This window comes from Hemiscyllium ocellatum, chromosome 34, assembly GCF_020745735.1.
Source record: "Hemiscyllium ocellatum isolate sHemOce1 chromosome 34, sHemOce1.pat.X.cur, whole genome shotgun sequence".
NCBI classification, from domain to species: Eukaryota; Metazoa; Chordata; class Chondrichthyes; order Orectolobiformes; family Hemiscylliidae; genus Hemiscyllium; species Hemiscyllium ocellatum.
In genome coordinates, this window is record NC_083434.1 from 31,293,182 (window position 1) to 31,308,840 (window position 15,659).

The following is a 15,659-nucleotide window of genomic DNA, read 5'->3' on the forward strand; positions in this document are numbered from 1 at the left end:
TACTTGTACTGTCTGAATGGATTTTCTTTGGAGTATTTACATTCTGGTCACATTATTGCCTTTCAATCATAATCCAAAAGAACTCCGTGTCAAAAACTGCATAAAATTTAACTGCATGTTTATTTCGATAATTGTTCCAATAATATTTTTTGGTCAAATATTGTCTTTTTGGACGCATATATATTTGTGGCTTGTAAAAGACCAAATAACATAGCTCAAAAGCCACTATTAATTGCACAATATAATCAGTCATCCTCTGAATTATTCTAATATCCCTCATCTCCCTCATGAAAAATCTCAAGTTGGATGAACCACCAAGATGCGTACTAAGAAGAAATGGAGAATTCTATTGAGTTTTGGAATGCAGCCAAATATTCACCACAATCATTTGATACATCTCTTCTGGAGTTGCCTCTCATATTAGTTGAGTCAGCAGTTTGCACTTACATGGATTTAAATAGAATCATAGAGATGTACAACACGGAAACGGACCCTGCAGTCTAACTTGTCCATGCCGAGCAAATACTCTAACCTAATTTAGTCCCATCTGCTAGTACTTGGCCCAGATCCCTCCAAACCCTATAACCATCCAGATGCCTTTTAAATGTTATAATTGTACCAACCTCCACCACTTCCTCTGGCAGCTTATTCCATACACGTACCTGCTTCTGCGTGACAATGTTGTCTCTTAGGTCCTTTTTTAAATCTTTCCCCTTTCACCCTAAACCTGTGCCCTCCAGTTCTGGACTCCCGCAACCCAGTGAAAAGACCTTGTCTATTTATCCTATCTATGCCCCTCATGATATCGGAATTCATTGCCCAGTTTCTAAGACGTCAAACCCAACTGAAGTTTAGGATTTTTCTTGTATAAAAATGCTTGGGCTATTCAGTTGTAGTTTAGCTTTTCTTCAAAACCAGTTGATTAAATTAAAGATATGTATCTTACATTAACCTGTTTAACCACACATGTTACAATCGATCACTGAAAATAAGCTCATTGTCACGAAGCAGTCAACATTTTTCAATAAGTTATGTGATGATGGGATTCTACAAATAAGCCATCATGAAGTCTTACAGATTTTGCAAACATGAGGAATATGTAGAGTATCATTAATGCAGTACATATAGAGATATTAGTGTCTACATCACATGCAATAGTGCCCAAATTATTAGATTAGATTACTTACAGTGTGGAAACAGGCCCTTCGGCCCAACAAGTCCACACCGACCCACCGAAGCGCAACCCACCCATACCCCTCCATTTACCCCTTACCTAACACTATGGGCAATTTAGCATGGCCAATTCACCTGACCCGCACATCTTTGGACTGTGGGAGGAAACCGGAGCACCCGAAGGAAACCCACACAGACACGGGGAGAACGTGCAAACTCCACACAGTCTGTCGCTTGAGTCGGGAATTATTTAAGGCTGGGATAGACAGATTTTTCATCCCTCAGAAAATCAACAGATACAGAGAATACATGACCAGCTGGTGTTTGAGGGAGTAGGCCCAATGTGTTCTCTGATCTACCATAGCTTTTATTTTTTGTATTCAGATATCTTGCCAACCTTTTCAATTTTAGTTAGCTGCGATAGTCTCCTATCCAGCACAACCAAATTGAAATGAATAATAAAGATAGTTTATTAAGGCAGCAATTTAAAAACAGCTTGAAACACTGTTGGGGGTATTGTTTCAGGATACAAACATATGAATGATATAAAAATGATGAGAAAGGGCAGGAACCATGTGATAAGATAATAATGGAAACATGGGTTCAATCATGAATACTTGATAAGGTTCAGTTATTTGAATTAAGTCAAAATAAAGTACTGGAGATACCAGAACAGCAATCAATACTGGGGAGAAAAAAGGTTATTTTTTTCGATACAAACATTTTGAAGTACAGAAGTTCAATCTATCTTTTCTATTATTTACTGCTGAGTACCTTGCATTTTTCAGTTTCATGACAATAATTCCAGCATTTGTTAAACTCCATTCTCTTAGGGGGTATATGACAAGTAAGAATCAATTCTACTTTGTGCTGGTATGACAGCTGTTGCCTGAAGTATTAAAACATAATCCGCAGCCTTAAACTAATTTCATTACATAAGTTGCAAACTTAATTGCTACAGTCAGCTTTGCAAAAATAGACCTAAAGAGTGCCTCAAACACATGACAGTCTCTATCTCACATTTTTCTCCTGTTGAAAACACCACTTTCTCACATATAATTATTACATGACAGTTTTAGCTATGAAGATGAGATGATATGTTTTGCCTGGTATTGGGTCTTATCCATTTATATTAAACCTCACCAATAGGTTGAGAGCTATAAAAAGGAGTGAATAGTCCTTGAAGTTCAGCTGAATTAAACAACTAAGATCTTCATTGAAAGTTGTTAGCTTGCTTCCACAACTCTTAAGGAGATTTGGAGAATTGTGCATACAACAGTTGTCCATCAGGATGCAGAATTGCATTTAAGCGAATGACATTTTGTAATTAATAGGCCTGGTGCAGAGATGCCAGCTTTCAGCCAATTTGATTCATTCCGCATGAGATCAAGAAACAGCTGGAGGTATTGGATACTGCAAAGGCTGTAGGCCATGACAATATTCAGGCAACAGTACTGAAGACGTGCACTCCAAAACACTGAACCACAGCCAAGCTGTTCCAGAAAACGTGGAAAATTGCCCAGGTATATCCTGTACACAAAGCAGGACAAATCCAACCCAGCTAATTGTCACCCCATCAGTCTAGTCTTAATCATCAGTAAAATGATGGTAGATGTCAGCAACAGTGCTATCAAGCAGCACTTGTTTAGTAATAACCTGCTTGCTGTTGGTCAGTTTGGGTTCCACCAGACTCATTTTGCTGCAAATCAAATTACATCCTTGGTTCAAACATGGAAAAAAAGAGCTGAATTCCAGAATTGAGGTGACAGTGACTGCCGTTGGCATCAAGGCTACATCAGAGAATGTGTGGCAAGAAGGGGCCCTAGTAAAACCAGAGTTCATGGGAATCAAGGGGAAATCTCTCCCCTGGATGGAGTCAAATGTAAAATAAAGGACCTTGGTTGCAGTTGATGGAGGTCAGGCATCTCAGTTGCAGGACATCATTGCAGCAGTTCCTCAGGTCCAACCATCTTCATCAATGACCTTCCTCCATCACAAGGTTGGAAACAGAGATGTTCGCTGATCGAACAATGTTCAGCAGTGTTCAAGATTTCTCAGACACTGAAGAAGGCCTTATCCAAATTCCACAAAATCTGTACAATATCCAGATTTGGGCTGTCAAGTAGTGAGTAACACAAACAGCAGGCAATAACCATTTCCAATAAGAGAGAATCTAACCATTGCTCTTTTAATTCAATGGCAATACCATCATTGAATTCTACACAGTTAGCATCCATTACCATGGATAAGAAACTGAACTGGACTTGCCATATAAATATTGTGACAACAACAGCAGATCAGTGATAAGCAGACTGTAACCCACCACTTGACTTCCCTGTTTACAGTCTACAAGGAACAATTCAGGAATATGATGGAACACTCCATACTTGCCTGGATGGATATTGCTCCAACAATACTCAAAAAGCTTGCCACCATCCAGGACTAAGCAGCCATGATTAGCACCACATCCACAAACATTCACTCCACCTCCACGATGGATGTAGCAGTGCGCTCCATCTACAAGAGGCATTGCGGAAATTCACTTTCTCCAGGGCACCTATGTCTCATGATCGAATAAAAATGTACTATACTTCTGTGGTCCCCACAAAGATTATCCCCCTCCCACAGAATTTCCTAAGGCTGGTGTTAGAAGTCATTGGAATTATTCTTAAGCCTTTAAATAGCTAAATCCAAGTCTATTTGATATCTGGAACATGTGGCCAAGTGTGCAAAGCTCACGCGCTGCTCACTTGTAAATTAAGATCACAATCACGATTCTACAACTTGTACAAAACCTAGTTTGCATATAGAAACAACTTCCTGTCTGCTTTGAGTAAGATGAGAAGACATATGATATCCTTAGCTTTATAAATTAAAACAGTGCACAAAAGTAAGGAAGCAGGGCTAGACCTTTATTGAAAATTGGTTTAGCTCCAGATACAGTATTTTGGCCAATCCCGTGAAGAACCCTTTAGGAAAATTTCAAGGCCTGACAAAGGGAGCAGAGGAGATTTAGAAGAATAGCCCAAAGCTGAAAAAATTCATTTGCGTGGACAACTAGAGAAACTGGAGTTGTTTTCCTGAAATGAGAAGGTTAATGGGCAACGTGAGGGGAGACTTTGAAAATCATGATGGATTTTAATAGAGTAAATATGACTAACTTCTTCAAATGTCAAAAGGGTCAATAATTAGACAATACTGATTTGATATTATTGGCAATAGAATGAGAGGCAACGCGAGGGATTTTTAAAAAAACTCAATAATCTGAAATATGCTGCTTGAAAGGGTGGCGGAAGTAAATTCAAAAAAAGCCTTCAAATAAAACTAGTTAAAAACTTGAATGACACGATGAACCAAAAGCTCTTCCAGTGCTACATTGCTCCATGACTTAATGAGCGCTGCTACTAGTTTGAAGGCCTCTCAAGTATCTAGGCCTTGGATGTCAAAGGTATCTGTTTTGGAAATGAGTCAGGATGAAAAGAGTAAAAATCCAAATGGATTTGCTAACTAAATAAAAGTCATCACTTTTCAAAAGGCAAAATAAAGGAATTGATCCTGATGATGGCATTCATTCTTCTCTTTATTTTCTTAAGATTAGTGATTCAACTTACATGTTTCATGTACTTAGCTTAATAAATCAAGAATCTTAATATACAGACTGCTTTTCATGACTTCCAGTCGCCCCTTCATGGCAAACTAAATAGTTTAGATGCATAATCACAATTGCAGCATGGGAAATGTGGTATCTAATGTGTGCACAGCAAGGTTCCATAATCTATTTTTGTGGTATTTGCTCAGGATAAATTTTACTCGTGCCCCAGGATAAATCTGAATTTGCTCTGGATGAGTTTCCATGGAACCAAGGAAAAAATATTTTTGGGAAGTTAAGTATGTTGGGTTAGTTGTGGATATGTAAAATAAAAATCTTGCCAAAATGGTCTTTATAGTTGCATTGAAGATTTGTAATGAAATCTTAAAAGTAAGTATATTGAACATTTAAGATTACATTACACACAGTGGACAGAAAATCTTATGAAGAGACACTGCGTAGGAGTGCTAGGTGATTACATAATCCAGGCTGACACATCAGTGTAGTATTGTGGGATTACTGCACGATCAAAGGTGCTGCAGTCCACAGTCTGAATTTTGTAATCACTCACCTGAGCTTCTGGTATCACTTAGCACATTCCCACTGTTTACTCAAAAAACACTTTAATACTGTTTAATCCCTGAACAAAGCAAAATTGAACACAGGATAAGGATAACCCCAAGTGAGATTACTGTACATCTTTTGTTCTGCTGCAAAGCTTATTAGGAAAAGTCAAACTGCAAAGCTTTTTATAGTCAGTGAGCGGTTATCATTAAGCCAAACAGGTTCAGGCAGCATTCTGAATTGTATTTTTATCCTTTCTAATTGTGCCAAATTATACTCCTATTGGTACTTTCATTATTCTTGTTTTCTGCAGGAAGGAGAGTTATTGGCACAAGAACCTAACACAATACTATTATATCATTTGTTTCCTATCGGTAAAAGAATTCCAAAGTCTCAATTTGTTGCCTACTTCCTTAGTGTAGGCACATCCACTGATTTCTTGAAAGCGAATATTTGCATGGCGAGCAGACTCTTTCCTCATAAATTTTACATTTATTTTCCTGGTAGCAGAGGGAGTGTATAAAAGGAATAATTGTCTTGTCTCTGGCACGCTAAAAAATGATGATACTGAGTGGCATTCTCCAAAGCTAAATATATGTTACGTTCTTGGCTTTTAATCTATTCTTTATCAAAAGATTCTGCTTTATTTCCAATTCACTAATTAAAAACTTGGTCATAATTATGTTCATTTATGTTTTAAACATAATTAAATAACAGATGATAATTTCTCATGAAGCAGATTTTTATTTTCTGAAGCCCCATACACCAATTCCTTCTCCTCTAGTAGACAGCATTACTTTGAAAGACTTTTGGAAACTTAACAGAAAAGACTGTCTTCTTAAAAACTCTACTCCAGTTTACAATAGGTATTGAAATAACACTAATACTATAGTAATAAAACTTCTCAAATATCAGGAATTGCTTATCTCTAATTATTTATTTAAATGAACAAAATAATTTTAATCAAAATTTTTTTTACATTTAGCAAGTTGTTCTTTGCCATTTTTCCTTTACATGCGACTTTCTAAACTTTATCTTTCTCATCACTATTCCAGCTTTTCTCTCTTCAAATGCCATTTCAAAGTTTTGTCACAATCATAACCTTGTTTTCATTTTTTAATGAGAGACAAATTTTAAAAAAATACATAAACTCTACTTGATAAAAAAAAGTTCCAAAATCTAATACAAGAACATCAAAAACTGGAGCATTGATAAATGACTCGAAGAAGTGATTCAAGTTTTTATACATCAAATAGAAAGTGATTGCCATAAACTAATACATTTATCTGTGAGACCTCTTTTATCCACCATTGACGCCTATGCTTTCAGTTGTCATGCCGACATTTCCAAAAGTTGGCTGAGGGGTGACAATATGGTTCACCAAGGCCTCATGTGTGGCCTGCAACTAGGTTTCTAAATACAAGAAGTACGAGGGGAGGATTATGCAAAGAGACGCTCCTCCAATCAGAATCTGCTTCTTAGTAGTGAGAAGATCAGCAGCAACTTCTAATTGGGAGGTAAACAACCTCTGATTGGAGGAGCAGTGAGCTGAGCAAGTGACTAGATTCATGAAGCCTGAGTCCTGCACAGCAGGAGTAACAACTGTAGTGAGTGTGACAAGAGCACAATACTGCAAATGACAGCATGCCTGTGGGTTCAATGCAAAAGACTAGGCTCCTGTTGTTTAGGGGTTTCAGGATCCTGGAGCAACCTTGCAACAATGGCACAGCTGCACCTCACTCAACATAAATATCACAATGTATTTGGAGTTATAACACTTGAACTAGAGCTCTTGAGGAGTGGTAGGTGGAGTTTATTTTGGTTTATTTCAGGTGTTTCATTTTGGTAAGGCAAATCAGGGCAGGATTTATACAGTTAATGGTAGGGCCTTGAGGAGTGCTGCTGAAGAAAGAGACCTAAGGGTGCAGGTGCATAGTTTCTTGAAAGTGGAGTTGCAGGTGGCAAGCTTGTCTTTATTGGTCAGAACATTGAGTAAAGGAGTTGGGAAGTCATGTTGAGGTTGTATAGGACATTGGTGAGGCTACTTTTAGAATACTGCATTCAATTCTGGTCTCCTTGCCAAAGGAAAGATGTTGCTAAGCTTGAAAAGGTTCAGAAAAGATTTACAAGAATGTTGCCAGAATTGGAGGGTTTGAGCTATAGGGAGAGGCTGGATAGACTTTTTGCCCTGGTGCGTCAGAGGCTCAGGGGTGACTTTGTAGAGGTTTATAAAATCATGAGGGGCATGGATAGAGTAAATAGATAAGGTCTTTTTCCCAGTGTGGGGAGTTCAAAACTAGAAGGCATAGGTTTTAGGTGAGAGGGGAAAGATATAAAAAGGACCTGAGTGGCACCTTTTCATGCAGAAGTAGTGCATGTATGGAATAAGCTGCCAGAGAAGGTGGTGAAGGCTGGTAAAAAATTTAAAAGGCATCTGGATGGATATATGAACAATGAAGGTTTAGAGGGATTTCAGCCAGATGCTGGCAAATAAGACTAGATCAGTTCAGGATATCTGTTCGGTGCAGACGCGTTGGGCTGAAGGGTCTGTTTCCATGCTGTATAGCTATGTCTTCCTGACTCTTGTAAACTCGCAAACTTGGGGAGAGTCTCAAAAGCGTTTGGATATGAACACTAAAAGAAGACAGATTAGTTCTTAAATAATTTAACAATAAAATTAGAGCCTGTGTTATGATCCCAGCCAATATTATTGCTGGGCAAGTCAGATCTCAGACTGAAATCTGCCTTGATAGATCTTATTTTATTTCATTTATGTTTTAACAAAATTATCTTTCATTGACACAGATATATTTTAACAATAAAACAGAAGTTAATGAAACAAAAGAAATGAAGATAAACTAGAATAAACTAATCTATTCATTTAAAACCTAAAATCAGAGTTTTAAACACACAGTAACAGATTAATCCCAAACACCCCATACAAGTTTAAAAATATCCCTTATACAATACCCAATAGCAACCCTTGTACAATATTTACCCCAGAATCACTTCCCTAAAACCACACTTAAATAATTTTGATTTTACCTCTTGAACTGAAAATCTCTGATAGCTTATTTGTGGAGCTATCATACACATGCATTTATGTGAACTCAGCTTCAAGCCCTCTTCAGGGTTTCATCCTGACACTTCCTGTGTGGAGGGCTATCATCAACTCTTTATTCGAAGTTAATCTAGTCTTACTATATTCTCCCCTCCTCAGGAGCACTGCTGTATACTTGGATATCTATGCAAGGACCTCATAGAGCTGACTAACTCAAAGTAAAAACTGAATGAAAAGATTCTCTCTTTCGATTGTGTTTGTTTCCCTCGAGCTTTAAAGAAAATCCCAGACTAGCAGTTTCCAACACAAACTATAAGGCAAATTGTCTGTCTTGCTAGCTCGTAAAATCCTAAAGGTAGCCAAAAACCCTTTCGGCTGCCAAAACAGTGCTCACGGACTTCTTTTAAAAAGTCACCGTGGCTACAGAAAACTAAGTTAATTATTAACTGCAGACACATAGAAATCCTACATTATTCACCAAGAATTCACAATCCAAACTTAATTACTGATTTCAAAATTACGTACACATGCATATGTGTGTATATCACAGTTTGTATCTTACCAGGTATATCTAATGATTGCCATCTAAAGCAGTTTTGATATGAATGTATAATAAATAGGGTTACTACAAAGCTTAAATCTGAAGACTATACTTGACTTTGACTTCTCGACCAGTCTGTCATGAATCCAAGTTCATAGTATGATTAAAGAGACCTGGGTTCTTGGGTGGAATGAGGCTTCAAGTCAGGGGATAAGACAAAGCTCTCTCCTTCCACACAGGCACCCTGAGAAGGCAGTCAAGAATAGGTTCACTGCTTGGCATATTTCAGTGATCATTTTCATGAATTACTTACAAAATTATCGATTTAGTGGTTTATAATTCTATTTTCTCTGAAATTCATGCTTACTGTTGTGCAAAACCTTATCTTTCTGAAATTTGCTCACAGACTTTCCAAATGATAGAAAAATTGAAATGTGCAACCCACTCTCCTGCAAAATCAGCACCCTCACCTATGTGAAAAGGTTGGATAGCACTAATCTCAGCCAATAGCTTTGGATACTGTTGTCAAGAGCCTTGCCTCTCCCACAGAAACTTCAAATCTAGGAGTAGGCCATCAGCTCTGAGAGCTTGCTCTGCTTTCCAATATGACCGTGGCTGATTGACTTTCTCCCCATACTTCTTGATGCCTTCAAAATTTAAAAAAATTGATCCCTTTCCCCATCTTAGTCCTAAGTGTTCAACTCCATATCCTGAGACCTCAGTACATCTACTCCAGTCTTGTTAGAATTTTATAAATTTCATTCAGATACCCTCTCATCTTTCTAAACTCTAGTAAGTACAGGCCCAGTCAAGTCAATCTCTCCTTATAGGACAGTCCGGTCACCCATGGAATCAGCCTAATGAACCTCCCCCTGTAGCAAGGATATCCTTTCTTAGGTAGGGAGATTAAAACTGGATGCGACGCACAGACATGTTCTCACCAAGGTCAGGTGTAATTGCAGTAAGACATTTTACTTCTGAACTCAAAATCTCTTGCAAGGAAGGCCAACAAAGCAGTTGTTCTTCCCAATTGTTTGCCCCACTTTACTAAATACTTTAATTGATTGGTTTCATCGACTGGATCCTTTCCTCCTTTATGACGTTCCCTAAATCCTATCCTAATAACCAAGATTTTGGTCATCCATTATAACATTTTCTTATGCTATAGGAGTGTTTCACCTAGTGAAATGTGAGTTGTCCACAATATGACAGAGCACCATTACAAAGTCAGCATTTATTATCACAATGCCCATACTGACAGATAACAGTTATAAAGTCTCATATTCTGATTGTTACAGCAAAATGGCCCTAGCAGACACACCAGTGATTCACCAGATAACCTATATCTTTATTTATAGACATACACTTAAGGGCTCTTGTGATGTCCCCACCAGAACACATAGGAACAGGTTGAATAAAAAAATCTATATGGCCAAATAGAAGGATAAGTTATAAGCACAATTTTATAAAAATAATCAATTAAGAATTGTCTTTAATATTGTTCAAGGAGCCTCTTCTTAAACAGTAGCTGCACTGTTTGCCAATGAAGTCATCAAACTCGTGCCATATGTGTCAGATTTATTGTCGTAATTACACATGGCATTCTGGAAATGTAACATAAACCAGACACATTTGTGCCTGTAAAGTAGCATTATTACTTTTCCAAAAAGAAAGCCTTAAACCAATTGCACTGCTTAAATCAGTACCATTAGGATATAAATAGTAACCGAAGGCTCAGGATTGAGAAGTTCAATCTTTTTTTAAACAGCTTATATGCTTGAAAACAAAAACGATAACATTGCTGTCTAACCACAAATATGGCTGTACAAACTGGATCATTTTTAAAGTGTGTGAAATTTAACTGAGGCATTGCTGTACTTGTAATAAGCAATGCAACTTTAGTTTCTGCCAAAGGGACCAAAACCATCTTGTTGAAAAATCTGTACAGTACACGAATCAGGGTAAAACATATTTAAACAACCAACTGGAGAAACGGGGGTAAAGGTCACTTACTGGACTTCTAGATAGTGAATGAAAATATAACATGGGCTAAATCTTATGTTTTTTTGGCTAAGTGTCAATTCTGTTGAACTTTGAATGAGTTTGCTTGCCGTGTCTTTGCAAAGTTGCCTTATTAACTATCTACCTAACCACTATTGCCACACCACCTTGTCTGATTCTAGTCCAGTTCTACTGTACCCAGAACAATGTGCCACAGCCAGGGTATCTGGAGTGGCTTGTCAACTAGTGTCACATTTAAAAGGATGTTGAGCATCAAGCTAAGCACTGTTTGTCCAGAGCTGCCCTGTCATTTACTTCAGACTTAGCAGAGAAAGGAAAATTGGCGTCCCGCTTTGCAGATCAGGACTTGGAGGTTGTTGTGGATGGGGTGGAGTGGAGGAAGGAACACTCTCATCCCCCTAGCCTAGGAACGAAAGTCACATCAGCAAAATGTTTCGGCCTGGTCTGAGGTTTCCATCTGGGTCAGTGCAGTCTCAGTCATCTGGAGAAAAGGCCAGTGCTGTAGGAAGAAGGCTAATGAACTTTTTTCCATCTCGCCATTGTAAGTGCCATCATCATGTTTTCAACATCTCACATTATCTCTGCTACTGTACCTATCTCTCAATAAGACGTATGCTCTACAACTCTCATTAATGCCTGCAACATCTTCTCTCACGCACTTCTCTCTACTCTGCCTACTTACTAGCTCAGGACACCTCTCCAACCGCATCTAAAGTAACTACTTTGCCACCCACTTTCATCTTGTTATCTGCACTTCTCTCATTCCAGAAAGAAGGCAGCACACTATCAGAAAGAAAGATTCAAGGTGGTTGGTGGAATGCCCAATATTGTGCTTCTCAACCATTGTGTAGATACCATGCTGAGTCTCACTATCCCAAGTTGCTAATGGACCATTTCCAGGCCCCTGGACCGCTAGCAGAGGATTACTCTGCTGAATGAAGGTTATTCCAATTGACTTGACTGAGCCCTGCTGACAATCAACCTCCTTCCTTTGTATCTGTGCCAAATGGCAAAGCAAGAGTGAAGAGATATCTTTGGCTGAGGGGTTGAATCATTAAAAAAAAAGACAAACAATTCAAGTCAGGGATGCTGTGAACATCCAGGCAGGGGTCCTGTCTTTGTTTGCCTTTGATTAAAATCCCCACAAAGGCGAAGTGATCCATTGGGCTTCACGGCCGGTGCTGCCCATTCCGCAAATTAGATTGGTTCAATGGTTCCTTCACTTTCCAGCCTTCTGATATCAGCCTCTATTTTTGCCTGTAAGGTAAATGGCATTAGGCAGACCTAGCCTAATCATGGAATTGTTTCCCAGTCAACATGCGAGTTGGCCTTGGCTCCTTTGATAGTATCTAGACCTTCCTGAAAAATTCCCAGGTATTTAGTTAGGACTTTACTCAGGCAGCCAATTTCTAATCAAAACATTTTGAGCCAATCTAGATGCTCTTTGGAGGGTTAGTGTGGACTCGATTGGCCGAATTGCCCACTTCCGCACTGTAGGGATTCTATAAATGTTACTTATCAGTTATTAGTCCAATTATTGTCTAGTTTTTGCTGCAAGCTTGCATGGATTGCTTTGTTATCAGTGCAATTGCAAAGGAAATTACTGTAATATCATCAATAAAAAGTCAATTTTCAACCTTCTGATGGAAGGAGAGAAATACATAATGTAACATAATGCCTCGAAGACATGATGCAGTAATTTCTTTGGGCTGAGATGGTTGGGTCCAGATACCACAGCCATCTTTCTTTGCACTAGGTAGCATTATTGCCACCTGACAGTTTTCTTCTGAACCTTATCAACTACTGTTTTACAAATGCTCTTTGGTATTACACTAGGTCAAAAGCTAACTTGCTGACAAGCGCAGCCAGTCTCATTGCAGCTCTGAACTTAGCTCATTGTCTATTCTCGGACCATGACTGTAAAAATAGCCTGGAACCAAGCGATACAGGCTAAACTCACTGGTGAGCAAGTTATTGATGTGAACATGCCACTTGTTGGTACTGATAATTTCCCATTCTCTGCTGGTAGTAATTGAGAAGATTGGATTTATCCTGTTTTTTGTGCCTTTTTGACACAAAAATACTAACAATGTGACTTAAATTTCCAATGAGCAATCTCATATATTATTCAATTTGGAAAAATACATTCTCTATGCAATATCAAATAAAAAATGCAAATGTTTGAAGATATTATCTCAAAGGAATAGCAGAATTTTAAACAAAGGATAATTGTATAACCAATTTGAATAGGTACCCAAAGAGTCACAGCAAGTAGGATACAACTAGTTTAATAATTAGAAACAAGACCAAATCACCAAACACAGTAATATGTTTTAACAATGGGATAATAGTGAAGGTGTAAAACTGCTAGAGATGCTTCTGAGCTATAGCATTTCTGGAATACAATTATAATTTTGGATTTTATAATAAGGAATGTTACAAACAAATAGTCAAATGAAGCATTTTACATGAACAGAACTGGACTACTTTATAATTAATTTTTAAATGTTCTTACCACTTCAGTAGGCCTGTAGTACTTGGGATCGACCCTCACATGGATTTGGCCTGTTTCCTTGCACCTTCCCACTTCATTTTCACCCTCACCTTCCCATCTAGAAAAAGATAACAACATTGTTTTGATTATTTTGTCAAAACAATCCATATTAAGGGTTGACATTTTTTCCATTTTTATTACATTTATGCATTTGTGTTATAAGAACATAAAAAAACAGGAAGGGGAGTAGGCTTTGGGCCTGTTCTACTATTCAGAAATCATGGCAGATCTGATTGTGGCTGTAGCTCGATTTTCCTGCTTGCCTCCATTAATTCTTGAACTCACTTATCGATCAAAACTTTGTCCAGCTCAACCTTGAAGATATTCAGCTAATACATTGCTTATTAGGAAAGGAATTACAAACACTCGTGACCACTAAAGATGAAATTCCTCCGTAAGTATGTCTTAAACAGAAGACTCCTTATTTGGAAACTGTCCCCTAGTTAATAGATTTCCCCATGACAGGTACCATCCTCTTAGTGTCTATCCTATCAAGTGCCCTCAGAATCTTTTATGTTTTAATAAGACCACATCTTCTAAATTCCAACCTGCTCAGTATTTCCTATTTCGATCAATCAAACTGGTAAACTTTCTCTTAACTTTTTATAATGCATGTTGGTCCCTCCTGGAATATGGTGATCAAAATTATACATAGTACTCTAGGTGTGCTTGTACGGTTCTAGCAAGCCTCCCGTATTCTTGTATAAATAGAAAAATCAGACAAAACTCAGCAGGTCCGACAGCATCTGTGGACAGCAAAACACATTTCATGTTTCATAGTCTGATATCACTCAGAATTGAACGGGGCTAGAAAATGCAGCCATTTAGGATGTTGACAGATGAGAAGGGTGAGACCAAATCACTTTGCAGAACATCTCCATTCTGTCCATAGGAATGACCCAGACCTTCTATTTGCTTGCCATTTCAATAAACCATCTTGCTTCCATGCTAATATTTGTGCCTTGGCCTGCTATGGTAATCCAATGGAAAGTGAGAAGGGGACATAAACAGACAGGTGTTGTATCTTCTGCAATTGTGTGAGAAAGTGCTGCGGGGTTGTGGGGTGGTATTGGGAGTGGAAGATGATTGGTTCAGGGTGTCCCAGAAGGAACAAACCCTGTGAAATGCTGACAAGGGAGGAGGGAGAATACAAGTCTGGTGATGTTGGAAATGCTGGTTTATGCTACTTAGGATGCAGAGGCTGGTGGGGTCAAAAATCAGGACAAAGGGGACTCTATTGTTGTTGCTGAAGGGAAGGGGTGAGGGCAGAAGTGCAGGAATGGGTCAGGCACGCTAGTGGGAATCCTCAGTGAGGACAAAGGCCCTTCTGCAGAAAGTAGCATTATTACTATAAAATATCAGATGGCAAGAGCAGATAGTAGACCTTGTGCTGAATTATATGAGTCCTCCCTGCCCGCAAGTCCACTGGCAGACCAGTGTAATGACCTGCCCTATAAAACAAAAGTGCGCACAGGGCTTGAAAACACCCTATAATTACATCAATTATCTTATGAAGATTCTCCTGAGTTGCTCAATGCAGTGCCCAAAAGAATAATCTTCAATCTAGTGGAAGCAGTGATATCGTGGTATCGTCCCTGTTAACTAAATAGGCCTTGCGTTTACTATTTTGTAGGTATCTTTCTTGGCCATGGTGAAAATTGCAGTGGTCAGAATTAAATTGTTCTGCATGTGCAGTTTTTATTGTTGTTCCAGCTGCTGTAGAAACTACTCCATAATGTAAACAGAACAGCCTCACAGTTGAGAGACTTAGAACTTCTAAGATTACAATGGCTTGAATGCTGAATAGTTCTTAGGAAATTTTATTTTTACCACTGATTTTTTATCCAAGAAAAGGAGGGAAATAAACCCAAGTCTGAAAGCATTTTGTCATTAGAGGAGGAGTTATGCATTATGAAATAATAAAGGGTTTAAATGGTTGTAAGAAGTTTCAATGTTTCTTTAACAAATTCCTGGGTCCTGACAACTTATATTCCTGAATCAAAGGATAAAGAAGCTTAAACTTAGATTAAGCTTTAATTGCTAATTTTATTAGTTTGGTTACAACAGAAAAGGTTCCTAAAATTGCTAACATAGCTCCTTTGTTTTCAAGACAAATAAGAAATTGTACATCAGTAAATTTTTCAAGCCATCTCGG

At 38.3% G+C, this 15,659-nt stretch overlaps 1 protein-coding gene across 1 annotated transcript in view; it reads right to left on the reverse strand.

The window, feature by feature from the left end:
* gmds (GDP-mannose 4,6-dehydratase) overlaps positions 1 to 15,659 on the reverse strand; it is a 658,631-nt gene that overhangs the window by 55,965 nt on the left and 587,007 nt on the right. The window contains exon 9 of the mRNA XM_060849865.1: positions 13,466 to 13,562. Coding sequence (XP_060705848.1) covers positions 13,466 to 13,562 — 97 coding nt within the window. The remainder of the gene's footprint in view (positions 1 to 13,465; positions 13,563 to 15,659) is intronic.